At 38.2% G+C, this 12992-nt stretch overlaps 1 protein-coding gene across 4 annotated transcripts; it reads left to right on the plus strand.

Annotated features, from left to right (window-relative positions):
* The first annotated feature begins 9487 nt into the window (after positions 1–9487).
* LOC136227362 (polyadenylate-binding protein-interacting protein 11-like) lies at positions 9488–12503 on the plus strand. 4 transcript variants are annotated; one of them, XR_010688026.1, is made up of 9 exons: positions 9488–9865; positions 9974–10081; positions 10193–10237; positions 10313–10334; positions 10457–10617; positions 10741–10800; positions 10882–10929; positions 11018–11102; positions 11582–12503. XR_010688026.1 is itself a non-coding variant. In XM_066016002.1 (8 exons), exons 2-7 carry the CDS (start codon positions 10013–10015, stop codon positions 10888–10890), a joined length of 366 nt encoding a protein of 121 aa, XP_065872074.1. In that variant the 5' UTR covers positions 9488–9865; positions 9974–10012; the 3' UTR covers positions 10891–10929; positions 11042–11113. The 4 variants fall into 4 exon arrangements, 1 of the variants encoding a protein (XP_065872074.1); XR_010688027.1 differs by having other exon boundaries at positions 11022–11102; XR_010688028.1 differs by having other exon boundaries at positions 11042–11102; positions 11582–11598.
* The last annotated feature ends 489 nt before the right edge of the window (positions 12504–12992 follow it).

Below are 12992 nucleotides of genomic sequence, written 5' to 3' on the forward strand. Positions count from 1 at the left end.
GGGCCAAACGTTTGCGGCGCACCAGTCGGTCCTATGGCCGACTGGTGCACCGCACCCGTTTGGTCCGTCGGCCAGGTGGTGTAAGCCACCCGCCCAGGCTAAAAAAGGCCAAATTTTGTTTTTTTTTTAAAAAAAAAAATTGTACGGACCGGCCGTAGGCAGACCCGAACACATAAAAAATAAAAAAATTTATAGTAAATTGCATATAATAAATAAATAATATTACAGGATGAGGTGGGATCTGACCGCAGACACACGTCTTCACGTCCTGTTACTGCATCTGCTCGGCGGGAGCGGACGGAGCAGCAGCGGTTCATGACGGACGCCCGGAGGGCACATGCAGCACAGGCGGAGCGTGCTGAGGGACAGGATGAGGCGGCTGATATAGAGATGGACGGAGATGACTCTATGCCTCGTCCTAGTTCTGATACTATCCCCATACATCGTGGCGTCGTGACGAGGGGTCGAGACGGACGATTTTCTTCTACCGCAGGATCGTCTTCTGGTAAGAGAAATTTAAAAATCTGCTTATTTTTATTTGTTTTAATCGTGATTATTGGAAAATATACCAAAAATTTAATGTAAACCATTTACTGTAATTTCAGGTAGCAGCAAGCGATCGAGGAGTGCTACAGAGGATGACTGGGTTGTGAAGGACCCCGTACCCGGGGGTCCATTTGATGGTGCTGTGATCATGAGCTTTCTGGGACATGTTGCATGTGCTATCTGGGCCGGTCAGGATAGGGGCGTCCTTAGGTGTCATACCAGATCAGGGTATTGCTCGAAGCTGAGATTATGGTACAGTGGTTCTTTCAGGACGATTCAGTCGCATATCGAGTCATCTGGCATGTTCCATTTACCTGGTATTATGCACAGTCACATAGATGTTGCTCTGATCACGACATTTGTAGAGCGGTGGCAGCCAGACACGTCATCATTTCACATGCCGTTTGGCGAGATGACCATTTTGATGCATGATGTGTGGGAGATATTGCGCATCCCCGTAGATGGTGCCATGGTGACTGCTGATGCGAGTATTGATGAGCTTAAGGAGTGCGTGATGGATTTGTTTGGGATGACTCGGGTTGAGTTAGATGCCCGTCACTATTCTTCTGGTGGTATACGAGCCGCTTCCGTCATGGAGCACTGTAGAGGTGATCGGATTCCTGAGACCCAGGCTATAACTTGGACGTGGCTGATGCTCGGTTCCACCTTGTTCGTAGACAAGAGTGGTGACCGCATCCGACCTTCTTATCTGTTAGAGGTGCAGGACTCGGCAGCTGGAGCCATTGGACTTTCTTGGGGATCAGCTGCACTAACATATCTATACCGTCATCTTGGTATTGCTACTAGAGGAGATTGCGGGCAGATAACGGGTTGTATGACATTGCTCCAGTCCTGGATTTACGAGTATTTTCCTTGCTTCAGGCCACATCGAGAGGCAGTTACAGTTGACCTGGATCTTCCTAGGGCTTCGTTGTGGCCATCTATATCGATGGAGAAGAGCGATGAGCGGCTGAGAGCATTTCGTGCCCGGCTTGATGTGTTGACGGCAGATGAGGTATACTTGCTATATAATTATAAATATTATTCAATTAAAACAAATTTGTATTACTTGTATGTGTTAATGTAATTTTATACATCTGTAGGTGATGTGGATGCCGTATGGCCCTGATGCCATTACGGAGACCCCGAGGACTCTATACGCTGGATGGATACGGTATCGGGATATGATCGAGCCGTACATGCCGGGGAGATGCCTTCGACAGCTTGGACATGTGCAGACCATTCCTAGACCGATATTGCAGCCTTCTAAGGCTGTGCGTCCGTGGACCAGTTTGAAGTATCGTGTAGAGGTGCCAGCTGTGATGGTGCAGGGTATTTGGGACTCTTTTCCCCAGTCGGCCGTCCTTATATTGTCTGTATTCACTCCAGCACATACTCCATCAGATTGTGAGGATCAGTACATGCATTGGTACACCCGTCACTCACACCCTCGTCTACTTCCGGAGATTGTTGCACCCGGACCGACTATTTATACTCGCTCGAACAGTGAGATTGTAAGTTATTTTTGGTTTTTCTTTACTGATCTACTAATGTGAAATGATATTTACTGAAGTGTGAAGTGATATTAACTCTGTTTTTTGTTCCTTACTTTTGACAGTGGGTTAGTCGATTAGCTGGCTGGGGTGAAACTATGTTGGATCACATGAGTCATCTGGACGAGGATGCTGCGATTGTATATAGGCAGTCGTTAGAGCAGATTATGGGTGCTTGGCATTTGGCCAAGTGAGTTATGACTGTATTTCGAAGTATTTTAGTACTATTATGACTGAATTTGGTATTTTGATATTATCGTTTTTTTGTGGTACGCTTTGTTATTATTGCAAATTTAAAAATACATTACCACGACATAAACTGAAAAAATACATGACAACGACATAAACTGAAAAAATACATTACAACGACATAAACTGGAAAAATACATTACAACGACATAAACGGAAAAAAAAAAATACATTAGTCACTATCTTCTTCGTACTCATCAATGTTTGGTGAAGATGTCGCTGGTACACCTGACTGTATTGCAAGGTATATCTCTTTCTCCTCTGCAATATTCGTCTCATATTCCACAGGAAAAATGTTCCATGGAGCATTTCCTCTATTTCTTGGCCAAGCTCGTCCTGGAAGGTAATCGTTCTTTGAAGCGCTGATACTCTATAGTACTCGAACCTCTAATTTATAGCGATCCCAATTTTGCACGATCGAGTAAGGATAAGTTCGATGAACCTCATGAGAAATTTCAGACTCTGTCCATCTTAAAAAGATGATGGAGTTGAAATTTTTTCTAGGGATAATTCCCCTCTGATTATCACGCAATAGTCTGGCGAACATAGCTTTCCAGTCATCAATAGGCATAAACCACTTCAGAAATGTTTGAATATGACTAGGAATATTTCCTTCATTCAAACTGTTCAACCATTCCTCTAGAGCGAATTCAAAAGGCATGTAATGCATATAACATAAGAACCATAGCATGTGTAGTGAGTATATTGGAAACTCACCAGCAGACGGAAGCTTGAAGCAAAACATAAATGGAGTTTCAGGATGGAACATTGCTGGACTCACAAATGTCTCTCCATATACACGGATTGCATAGTATTGGTAATCAAGCATCTTCGCCGTGCAATCAGACTTACTCAAAGTTGACACTATGCTTTTCTTGGGAGGAAAATTAGGGAACACATTGGTAAAATCAGATGAAGCCATTGATAGTTGAGAGTTTTCGTTGAAATGAATTTAAAGAGTAAATGTGGATAACTGAAGTAGAAAAATTGTTTAATTTTATAGATGGAAAATATAGCCGTTGGAATATATCCGTTTGAATATAGCCGTTGGAATATATCATGTTCGAATATATTCCTTGGATTACAACCTGACAAAATTCTTTAGAATTCACATGCAACATTACAGAACCATACAGAACCACACAGAATTCATCACAATTGACCTGTAACATTACAGAACCACACAGAATTCATCACAATTCACCTGTAACATTACAGAACCACACAGAATTCATCACAATTCACCTGTAACATTACAGAACCACACAGAATTCATCACAATTGACCTGTAACATTACAGAACCATACAGAACCACACAGAATTCATCACAATTCACCTGTAACATTACAGAACCACACAGAATTCATCACAATTGACCTGTAACATTATAGAACCACACAGAATTCATCACAATTCACCTGTAACATTACAGAACCACACAGAATTCATCACAATTCACCTGTAACATTACAGAACCACACAGAATTCATCACAATTGACCTGTAACATTACAGAACCACACAGAATTCATCACAATTGACCTGTAACATTACAGAACCACACAGAATTCATCACAATTGACCTGTAACATTACAGAACCATACAGAACCACACATAATTCATCACAATTCACCTGTAACATTACAGAACAACACAGAATTAATCAGAATTCACATGCAACATTACAGAACCACACAGAATTCATCACAATTCACCTGTAACATTACAAAACCACACAGAATTCATCACAATTCACCTGTAACATTACAGAACCACACAGAATTCATCACAATTGACCTGTAACATTACAGAACCACATAAAATTCATCACAATTCACCTGTAACATTACAGAACAACACAGAATTAATCAGAATTCACATGCAACATTACAGAACCACACAGAATTCATCACAATTCACCTGTAATATTACAAAACCACACAGAATTCATCACAATTCACCTGTAACATTACAGAACCACACAGAATTCATCACAATTGACCTGTAACATTACAGAACCACACAAAATTCATCACAATTCACCTGTAACATTACAGAACCACACAGAATTTATCACAATTGACCTGTAACATTACAGAACCACACAGAATCATCACAATTCACCTGTAACATTACAGAACCACACAGAATTCATCACAATTCACCTGTAACATTACAGAACCACACAGAATTCATCACAATTGACCTGTAACATTACAGAACCACACAGAATTCATCACAATTCACCTGTAACATTACAAAACCACACAGAATTCATCACAATTGACCTGTAACATTACAGAACCATACAAAACCACACAGAATTCATCATAATTCACCTGTAACATTACAGAACAACACAGAATTAATCAGAATTCACATGCAACATTACAGAACCACACAGAATTCATCACAATTCACATGTAACATTACAGAACCACACAGAATTCATCACAATTCACCTATAACATTACAGAACCACACAGAATTCATCACAATTGACCTGTAACATTACAAAACCATACAGAACCACACAGAATTCATCACAATTCACCTGTAACATTACAGAACCACACAGAATTCATCACAATTCACCTGTAATATTACAGAACCACGACTCCTAGATGAACTAGTAGAACGAGCCCGTCCGCGACGAGTTTCATTGTATTCCCAAGAACTCGGCATACGTTTTGTGGATTTGCTCACCTTAGGTCGCCCTCGCACGTGAATTTTGACATCGGGTTCGGTGTACTGAGCTTGATCAGGGTGTAGTTGATCATGGATAAACATTGAAATATTACGCATTAAGGATGGGTCACCTTTAGAGACCTGGTCCACTAAGGACTGAAAATATCGCTGATCCTCATTCAGATCATTACGCCCGTCATTTTCATCAGTGTGACCATGATTGATTAAAAGTGTTCTCCAAAACACGTGAACACTCTCAGTACTGATCATTTGTTCCAGATCACAAGCTCGTTTCAGCTCGCATGCACATGGTATCTGATGCGATGTTCTCAATACACAACCGCAACGCACGTACACTTCATGGCTCAACCTTCTCATGCGCTCTAACTCTTCATTCAGCAACTGCAGACAGTAGTGAGAGACTTTGAATACAAGTTGGCTTAATGGGCGTCCGGTGAAAGTGACTGCTTGACGAAGCCGGGACTGCTCAAGCATGTACCTGATACGAAGACAAAATTATTATTAGTTAGTGAAATGATACAACCATAAATGCAAATTCCTAAATTGCAGTAGAAGAAATTGCAAATACCTTATATTGGTTGCTTGTGATTCAATCTGCTTGTGAACCTTCTGCCATACCGTGTCAAGGGAGCCAGTTGCCGTATTGAGCCATTGCTTTAGACTAGCATGTTCGCTCTCCACTCGATAAGTAGTTGTGTTGCCAAAATGTAGGAACTCCTTTGTCCAAGCAACAACAAACTTCTCCTTATGCACCAACCACATTTCCTCAACATACGAGATAATATTTTTGTACCTGCTCATCTTATCCTTCATCATCATAAGATTGGTCTCGTACTCCTCAATGGTTAATGATTGTAATATTATTCTCCATCTGCCATTCTTGAATTTAGAGGCAAGGCCTTTATCTCCCAAAATTCTATACACCCGATCTTCCACATCCTTATTTATATGCCAAGTGCATAGCAAGTGCGCTGCTTGTGGAAAAACTTCTTGGATCGGCTTTAATAACCCAAGCTCCCTGTCACTAACAACAACGGTCGGGTTAAGATCATCCCCAATCAAAATCTTCAGCCTTTGCAAAATCCAACGATAGCTCCCTTCGGTCTCGTCTTTAACAATAGCATACGCTATCTTGAAGTTATTATTGCATGGCATCATCCCCACAATCTCAACAAACGGCATTTTGTACTTGTTTGTTTTGTACGTTGAATCAATGCCGATGTACCAGTGGTAAGTCCTGAACATATCAACTGACTCTGGATGTGCCATGAACACATGCGTTATCACACCTGAATCAGCCTGTGTGTAATTGACATATTTGTTCTCCACATCAATATAGTAGAATTGACTAGCCAGGTCTCTACCTTCAAACCCGTCCCTCCTCATTTTGTCCCTGTAATTATATATGTGTTTAATTACTGAGTTGTCCTTTGGGTGTTTTTCTTTAACTGCTGCTAAAATAGCACAAGGCTTTGCTTGAGCTGAAGTCATATCACGCACAATTTGTTTAGATGCGATACTGAGTCCGCTCATTTGCCGACTTCCCTCTGGATACATACGCATTGTATGGTTATGCATTCCAGTTAACCCAGCCTTAGCCTATATCCCCCATCCAGAAAGGTCTGCATGTTGATAGGCTTTAATCTGAAATTTACAGCGGCACGCTTTAGTTTTACTTTTCCTAATTGCAGGATCTTCATCAATTTTCACAACACCTCTATATCGTTCACCCCGTGAACATCGCAACAGCTTCTGTTTTCCCCCATGTTTGTGCGAAGATATTACAATCTCAAACCCATTCTGAATAGCTATCTTTTTTGCCCAATCAATAGCATCCTGACTTAAGGGGAAAACGGTATCCGTTATGAAACGCGAACTATAATAAATATTATCGGGGTTCCAATCTTCTATCGGTACCTGAATATACAAAAAAATTGACATTAAAATTAAAAAAAAATACTTCGGGGCTATTTCTCCCGTGCAAAAATAGTTCGGGGCAATTTCTGCCCAATTTTGCCTGAACGGACAGGCTGCCTGTTTCACCATAGGTGGAAACAGGCAGCGCGTACTGCCCGTTCCGTAGGTGGAACGGGCAGCGCGTACCACCCGTTCCATGGGTGGAGCGGGTGGCGCATACCACCCGTTCCATGGGTGGAGCGGGTGGCGCATACCACCCGTTCTGTAGGCCGAACGGGTAGTTCATCCGTTCGGCCTAGGGAACGGGTGGTATGCGCCACTCGCCCAGGCAAAAACCAAAAAAAAAAAAATTCATAAATACCTAAATAACGTTTTTAATAATCGTAATATTACCTCGTGTTCGAACTCATTATCTTCGGGAATGCTTTGATCCATTTTTGTAAAATCCGGGATTTGTGCTCGGGAGAGAAAAGTAGAGAGAGTTTTTAAGGTTTTGGGAAAAAAATGAAAAGGGCAATATGGTCAAAAGGGTGCGGTGAACCGGAATTTATGGGCGGTATATAGCAATACCATATTTTAACTAACCTAAATACACATCTCAACATTTTAATTTATTAAAGTACATGTGGCACTAATTTTAATTTTACAAAAATCTATGTGAAATATATATATATATATATATATATATATATAGATCAGGTGTGACACATCTCTTATGGTATGACAAGCTTTATTGTGTGACAAGGACCAATTTTGTAATTAACCAAAAGGAGGTGGCAAATTTGTAAATAAAAGGAAAGAGAAAATTGTTTTATTTTTTTTCTTTAAAATGCATTTTCCCGACTTTTCCAACCTCGTTTTTCAAAAAATTTTATACCGTTGGACTCGTCTTAATTAAACGGTCATTTTAAGATCCATGAAGCTCAAGTAAAAAAAATTCCGGTGAACGGAATCCGGGTGGGCGTTTTCCGGCAAGAAAAAAAGTGTCCAGAAAATTCTCAAAAAATTTCAGAACATGCAAAACATTATTCTAAGAAACTTTAATTCTTGGGTCGAAGCGATATTTCTTACGGTTTAGTCCCAATAAAACGTTTTCCTTAATTTTATCCATTTTACATGCTTCAACAATTTGTTGGGTAAAAACTATAAGGAATCTCGCTTTGAGCCAAGAATTAAAGTTTCTTAAAATAATGTTTTACATGTTTTGGAATTTTTTGATAATTTTCTGGACACGTTTTTTTTCCTACTTACGTTGTTCCAAATCAATGTATCATTTGTTCCAACATAATACTTATATTGTTCCAACAGAAAATTGTTTTATTTTTTTTCTTTAAAATATATTTTTCTGACATTTCTAACCTCGTTTTTTGAAAAATTTTATACTATTAGACAGTCATTTTAAGATCCCTGAAGCTCAAGTAAAAAAAATTCCGGTGAACGGAATCCGAGTTGGCGTTTTCTGGCAAGAAAAAAAGTGCCCAGAAAATTCTAAATTTTTTTCAAAAAATGTAAAACATTATTCTAAGAAACTTTAATTCTTGGGTCGAAGCGGGATTTCTTACGGTTTAGTCCCAATAAAACTTGTTCCTTAATTTTATCCATTTTACATGCTTCAATAATTTATTGGGTCAAAACTGTAAGGAATTTCGCTTTGAGCCAAGAATTAAAGTTTCTTAAAATGATGTTTTACATATTTTCGAATTTTTTGATAATTTTTTGGGCACGTTTTTTGTCCTACTTACATTGTTCCAAATCAGTGTACCATTTGTTCCAAATCAGTGTACCATTTGTTCCAACATATTGCATTGTTCCAATAGAAAAATGTTTTATTTCTTTTCTTTAAAATATATTTTCCCGACATTTCTAACCTTGTTTTCTCGCCGGAAAACGCCCACCCGGATTCCGTTCACCGGAAATTTTTTTACTTGAGCTTTAGGGATCTTAAAATGACCGTCTAATTTAGACGAGTCTAATAGTATAAAAATTTTCGAAAAACGATGTTAGAGATGTCGGGAAAATGTATTTTAAAGAAAAGAAATAAAACAATTTTCTCTATCCTCTCTTTCATTTTATTTACCAATTTGCCACCTTACCCTTTTTAATTATCATCAAAACTACGTAGTTTTGTTATGTCACAACTTAAACCCTTGTCACGCTGGATCTCACCCCTCTATATATATATATATGATGGAATTAATTAGGGGAGAGGCTTACAAAATAAAATTTGGACAATCTTATAAGAAAACCTTTTACACCATAAAAAAAAGGAGTGAAATGAATTTTATAAAGAAATGGTATTTCTAAAAGGAAACTAGTTTTGCATATACACTATAAAAAAAAATATCCCTATACCAATACTTTTGTAAATACACTTTTAAAAAGTGTCACTATAAAATCTACTTACTTATTTTTTATCTATTTCAATTTTATCCAACTAGTTACTTTACTTTGTAAAATCAAGCAATATAAAAGGCCCAATTAATGTCCACCCATTTTTGGCCCGTCACTATTTTTGAGCAAAACCTAAATGGATCTCTAAAGTTTTTCGTAAGGCCAAGACGATTACGATTGAGATGGATCTCTAAGCTTTTCATTGAGACGGTATGGTGTAGATCCAAGCAAAGGGAGACCGCTCTCTCCGATCTTCTCAGCGTCTCCCTCGCCACTCCTCTGATCTCCTCTCCCAAGTCCATCAGCCACTCCAAACCTCTTCAATCTAACAAGTCATTTTTTGTCCAATAGCAGCATTCTCAATAAGGGTTTTTCTTGTACTGGCCTCAAATGGAACCTGGAGAAACGAAATAATCGACTGGCTATCCGGTGTGAGGAAGTTGTTGCTGAGAAAGAGGCTGTCGATGCTTCTGGTGAGAAGTTCGAGTATCAAGCTGAGGTACGTCACTTTAGAATTTTTTTTTGCCTTTTTTCTATTCACCTTGTCAAGTATTGAACAGAGGATTGGTATATGATTCATGATATTTATTACTGTGTTTGTGCACAGAAGAAAAACTTCAATCAAGGAAAACGGAGGTTGAACAGCATGACTAATATGGCTCAGAGGGAGGATATAATTCGTAGGACTGTATATGTGTCTGACATTGATCAACAAGTATGAACTTACGAGATGTCTTTGCCACTACCATCCTATTGCTATGTTTCTTTTTGTGTACCAAATTGTATATTTGCTAATTTGTTGGTGTTTTCTCTTACTTGGAACTAGGTGACTGAAAAGCAGCTTGCCGCTCTATTTATTGGCTGTGGGCAGGTAATATCTCCTACCTTCTTATCTTAATTGCCCCATCATAGTTATATTCTGGACAAGTTCCTTTCCCATGAACAGGTGGTGGACTGTCGTATATGTGGTGATCCCAACTCTGTACTCCGTTTTGCATTTATTGAGTTCACTGATGAGGATAATGCTTATTGCTTACTCTAATTATATGTGGTTCCTGTTTCATGAATTTGTTTTGCATTCACATGTCAGTGCAAAAGAAAAACACTGCTCATATGATCCAGTGGTTTGGCTATATAGAAGGTAAACGGACTGCTTTGAATCTGGCCGGGACAATGCTTGGAGTCTACCCTGTTAGGGTGCTGCGTTCAAAAACAGCCATTGCTCCAGTTAATCCAACCTTTTTGCCTAGGGTGAGAAGAAAGCCTTTTCATACACCGACGCATGGACATGATGTCAGAGTTTGATAAAATAGGCTTTTTCTTTGTATTATGATTCTATATAATCTTTTGACAAGTTGGTACCTTGGATTTCAGACTGATGATGAACGTGAAATGTGCACAAGAACTATCTACTGCACAAACATTGATAAAAAGGTCTGTTTTGATTAGTCCAAAGAGATTTCTAATTGGATTCTTTGATTCAGTTGGGTGAATTGTTTAATTTGTTTTATATAGGTTACTTAAGCTGATGTTAAACTCTTCTTCGAGTCAGTCTGTGGAGAGGTTTGTGATTATTCCTAATGAAAACTTGAATATTGTTCTTGATATTGCAATATCACTAGGATGGGTTTGAACATTGTTCTTGATGTAGTTAGTGTTTGATGGAGGTTTACAGCTTGAGGTTGCTGGGGGATTATCATCATTCTACTCGTATTGCTTTTGTGGAGTTTGTGATGGTAATTTTCTTCTACTTGTTTATTTTTAAATTTAATGAATCTGCTAAGGAAAGCTACTGAACGGTTTTCCGGTACGCTCTAAGTATTTACAGTATTTAAGAAGATATAGGCCTACTCTATGTGAAGTGATAATAAATCCTGGGAATCTATTTGACTTGATAATTTACAACTTCTATAATTGGTTCATTGTGAATATAAAATATCCATGTTGTGCATTGTTAGGATATGGAGCAAGGAATCTATTTGTGTGCAATAAATGTTGTTTGATAATAATAAAACTTCATTTGAAGATGTAGAGATGTTTAGAATTACTCAACTACATTTCTCTTATCCATGTGTGAGAAAACCATTCTTGAGTCCTGTCCTGTTAACTTTAATTTGAAACATAAGCGAAAACCTTAGCATTTTAGCAATAACTAAGAGCACTTAAAATTGTATATTGAGGAAACTTGAACTTGTCCATATGTTGCCCCATGTAGGTACTTGGCCCAAAACTTACCCCTAACGTCTAAAATGTGCAAATTTACCCCTAACGTTGGCAGCCAAGAGCAATTTTACCCATAACATTGATAATTTTACCCCTAACGTCTAAAATGGTGTAATCTTGTACAACAACGAAAGTGGATGCGGGTGGACTATTCTCATGAAGTGAAGGTGAGACACTGAAATTGAAATGTAATGTCTGAATTTCAAGTTTTACTTATATTTAGAATTGAAAGAGTTCATCTTTTATGTTTTCAAATTTCAATTTAGAGAAGAGGGGCAGATATATCCTCAGAATTGAAAGGAACTTCCATATTTCTTGTGGGTAAGCGGTTGCCATTATATTATGGTTACTCAAACAGATTGCCTTACTTTCGTGTGTAATAGATGTTGAGTTGTTGGATTGCAATTTTTCTTTTTCTTCTGAAAGGAATGAAGAGCTCATTGAAAAGTAGTACAGGAAAACTTCTAGCCGATGCATTGCGATATTATTATTGAAACTCACTTGTAATGTTAGATTCTCTATTTATGCCTTTTTTAGTAGCGGGTGCATATAGTAAATTGATGTACTGCTTTAGTTAATATGATGTTTGTGCAAATTGTTCATGCAAAAAGATCTATCAAGCTGCTTGGTGAATCGCTATTGCAATTACCATGGTGCATGTGGTGATGTTTGTGATGATACAAGCTACACATTCTGTGCCAGATTTTAATTTACAGCGTAGTGAAACGTTTTTGTATTGACAAACGTTTTTGTATTGACAAATTTAGTTTCTAGTGAACTAGCTTTGATAATTGTTGTAGCACTTATATCAATCTGACAATTTTGGATATAATGTATAAGAAATGAAAAATTGACTCCATTACATAATATATGAAAGTATATTTCCAATCGTTGGATAAAAAATGTAGTTGATTTGATTCAATAAAGATACTTTGTAATTATATATTTTATTATAAAAAGCATTCAAATATTATATATATATATAAAATAATTAAAAAAGGAGGAGGTTTTAAACGCCTTTAGATGCAAAACCGTCGGTAAAATGTTCTAAAACCGACGGTATTAAAATTCAAAACTGTCTAAAAACCGTCGCAAATTCGTTAGAAAACCGTCGCAAAACCGCCACAACCTAGGCGTTCCTATAGAAACTTACCCCGACGCCTCACAAAAACCGTCGCTAGAGTAGCAACGGTTTTGCAGCGGTTTAGAAAACTATCGCTAAAGTCTATAGCGACAGAAAAAACCGTCGCTATAGAAAATAAACTCCGTCGGTAAAGACTGCTTTTTGTAGTGATATAAAGATATATGCAACTTTTAAAGGGCAAGAGCGGTGACATCTCTGCGACATTTCGACGTCGGTGACATCTCGGCGACCACACTTAACATCTCGGCAATCAGAAACG

Source organism: Euphorbia lathyris, chromosome 4, assembly GCF_963576675.1.
Source record: "Euphorbia lathyris chromosome 4, ddEupLath1.1, whole genome shotgun sequence".
NCBI classification, from domain to species: Eukaryota; Viridiplantae; Streptophyta; class Magnoliopsida; order Malpighiales; family Euphorbiaceae; genus Euphorbia; species Euphorbia lathyris.

What these genes read in the sequence shown, in the direction of transcription:
- LOC136227362 (XM_066016002.1), top strand. Translation starts at nt 10,013, where the DNA reads ATGACTAATATGGCTCAGAGGGAGGATATAATTCGTAGGACTGTATAT. An exon ending in GGTGGACTGTCGTATATGTG is followed by an intron (nt 10,335 to 10,456) that starts GTGATCCCAACT and finishes TTCACATGTCAG; the next exon opens with TGCAAAAGAAAAACACTGCT. An exon ending in ATCCAACCTTTTTGCCTAGG is followed by an intron (nt 10,618 to 10,740) that starts GTGAGAAGAAAG and finishes CTTGGATTTCAG; the next exon opens with ACTGATGATGAACGTGAAAT.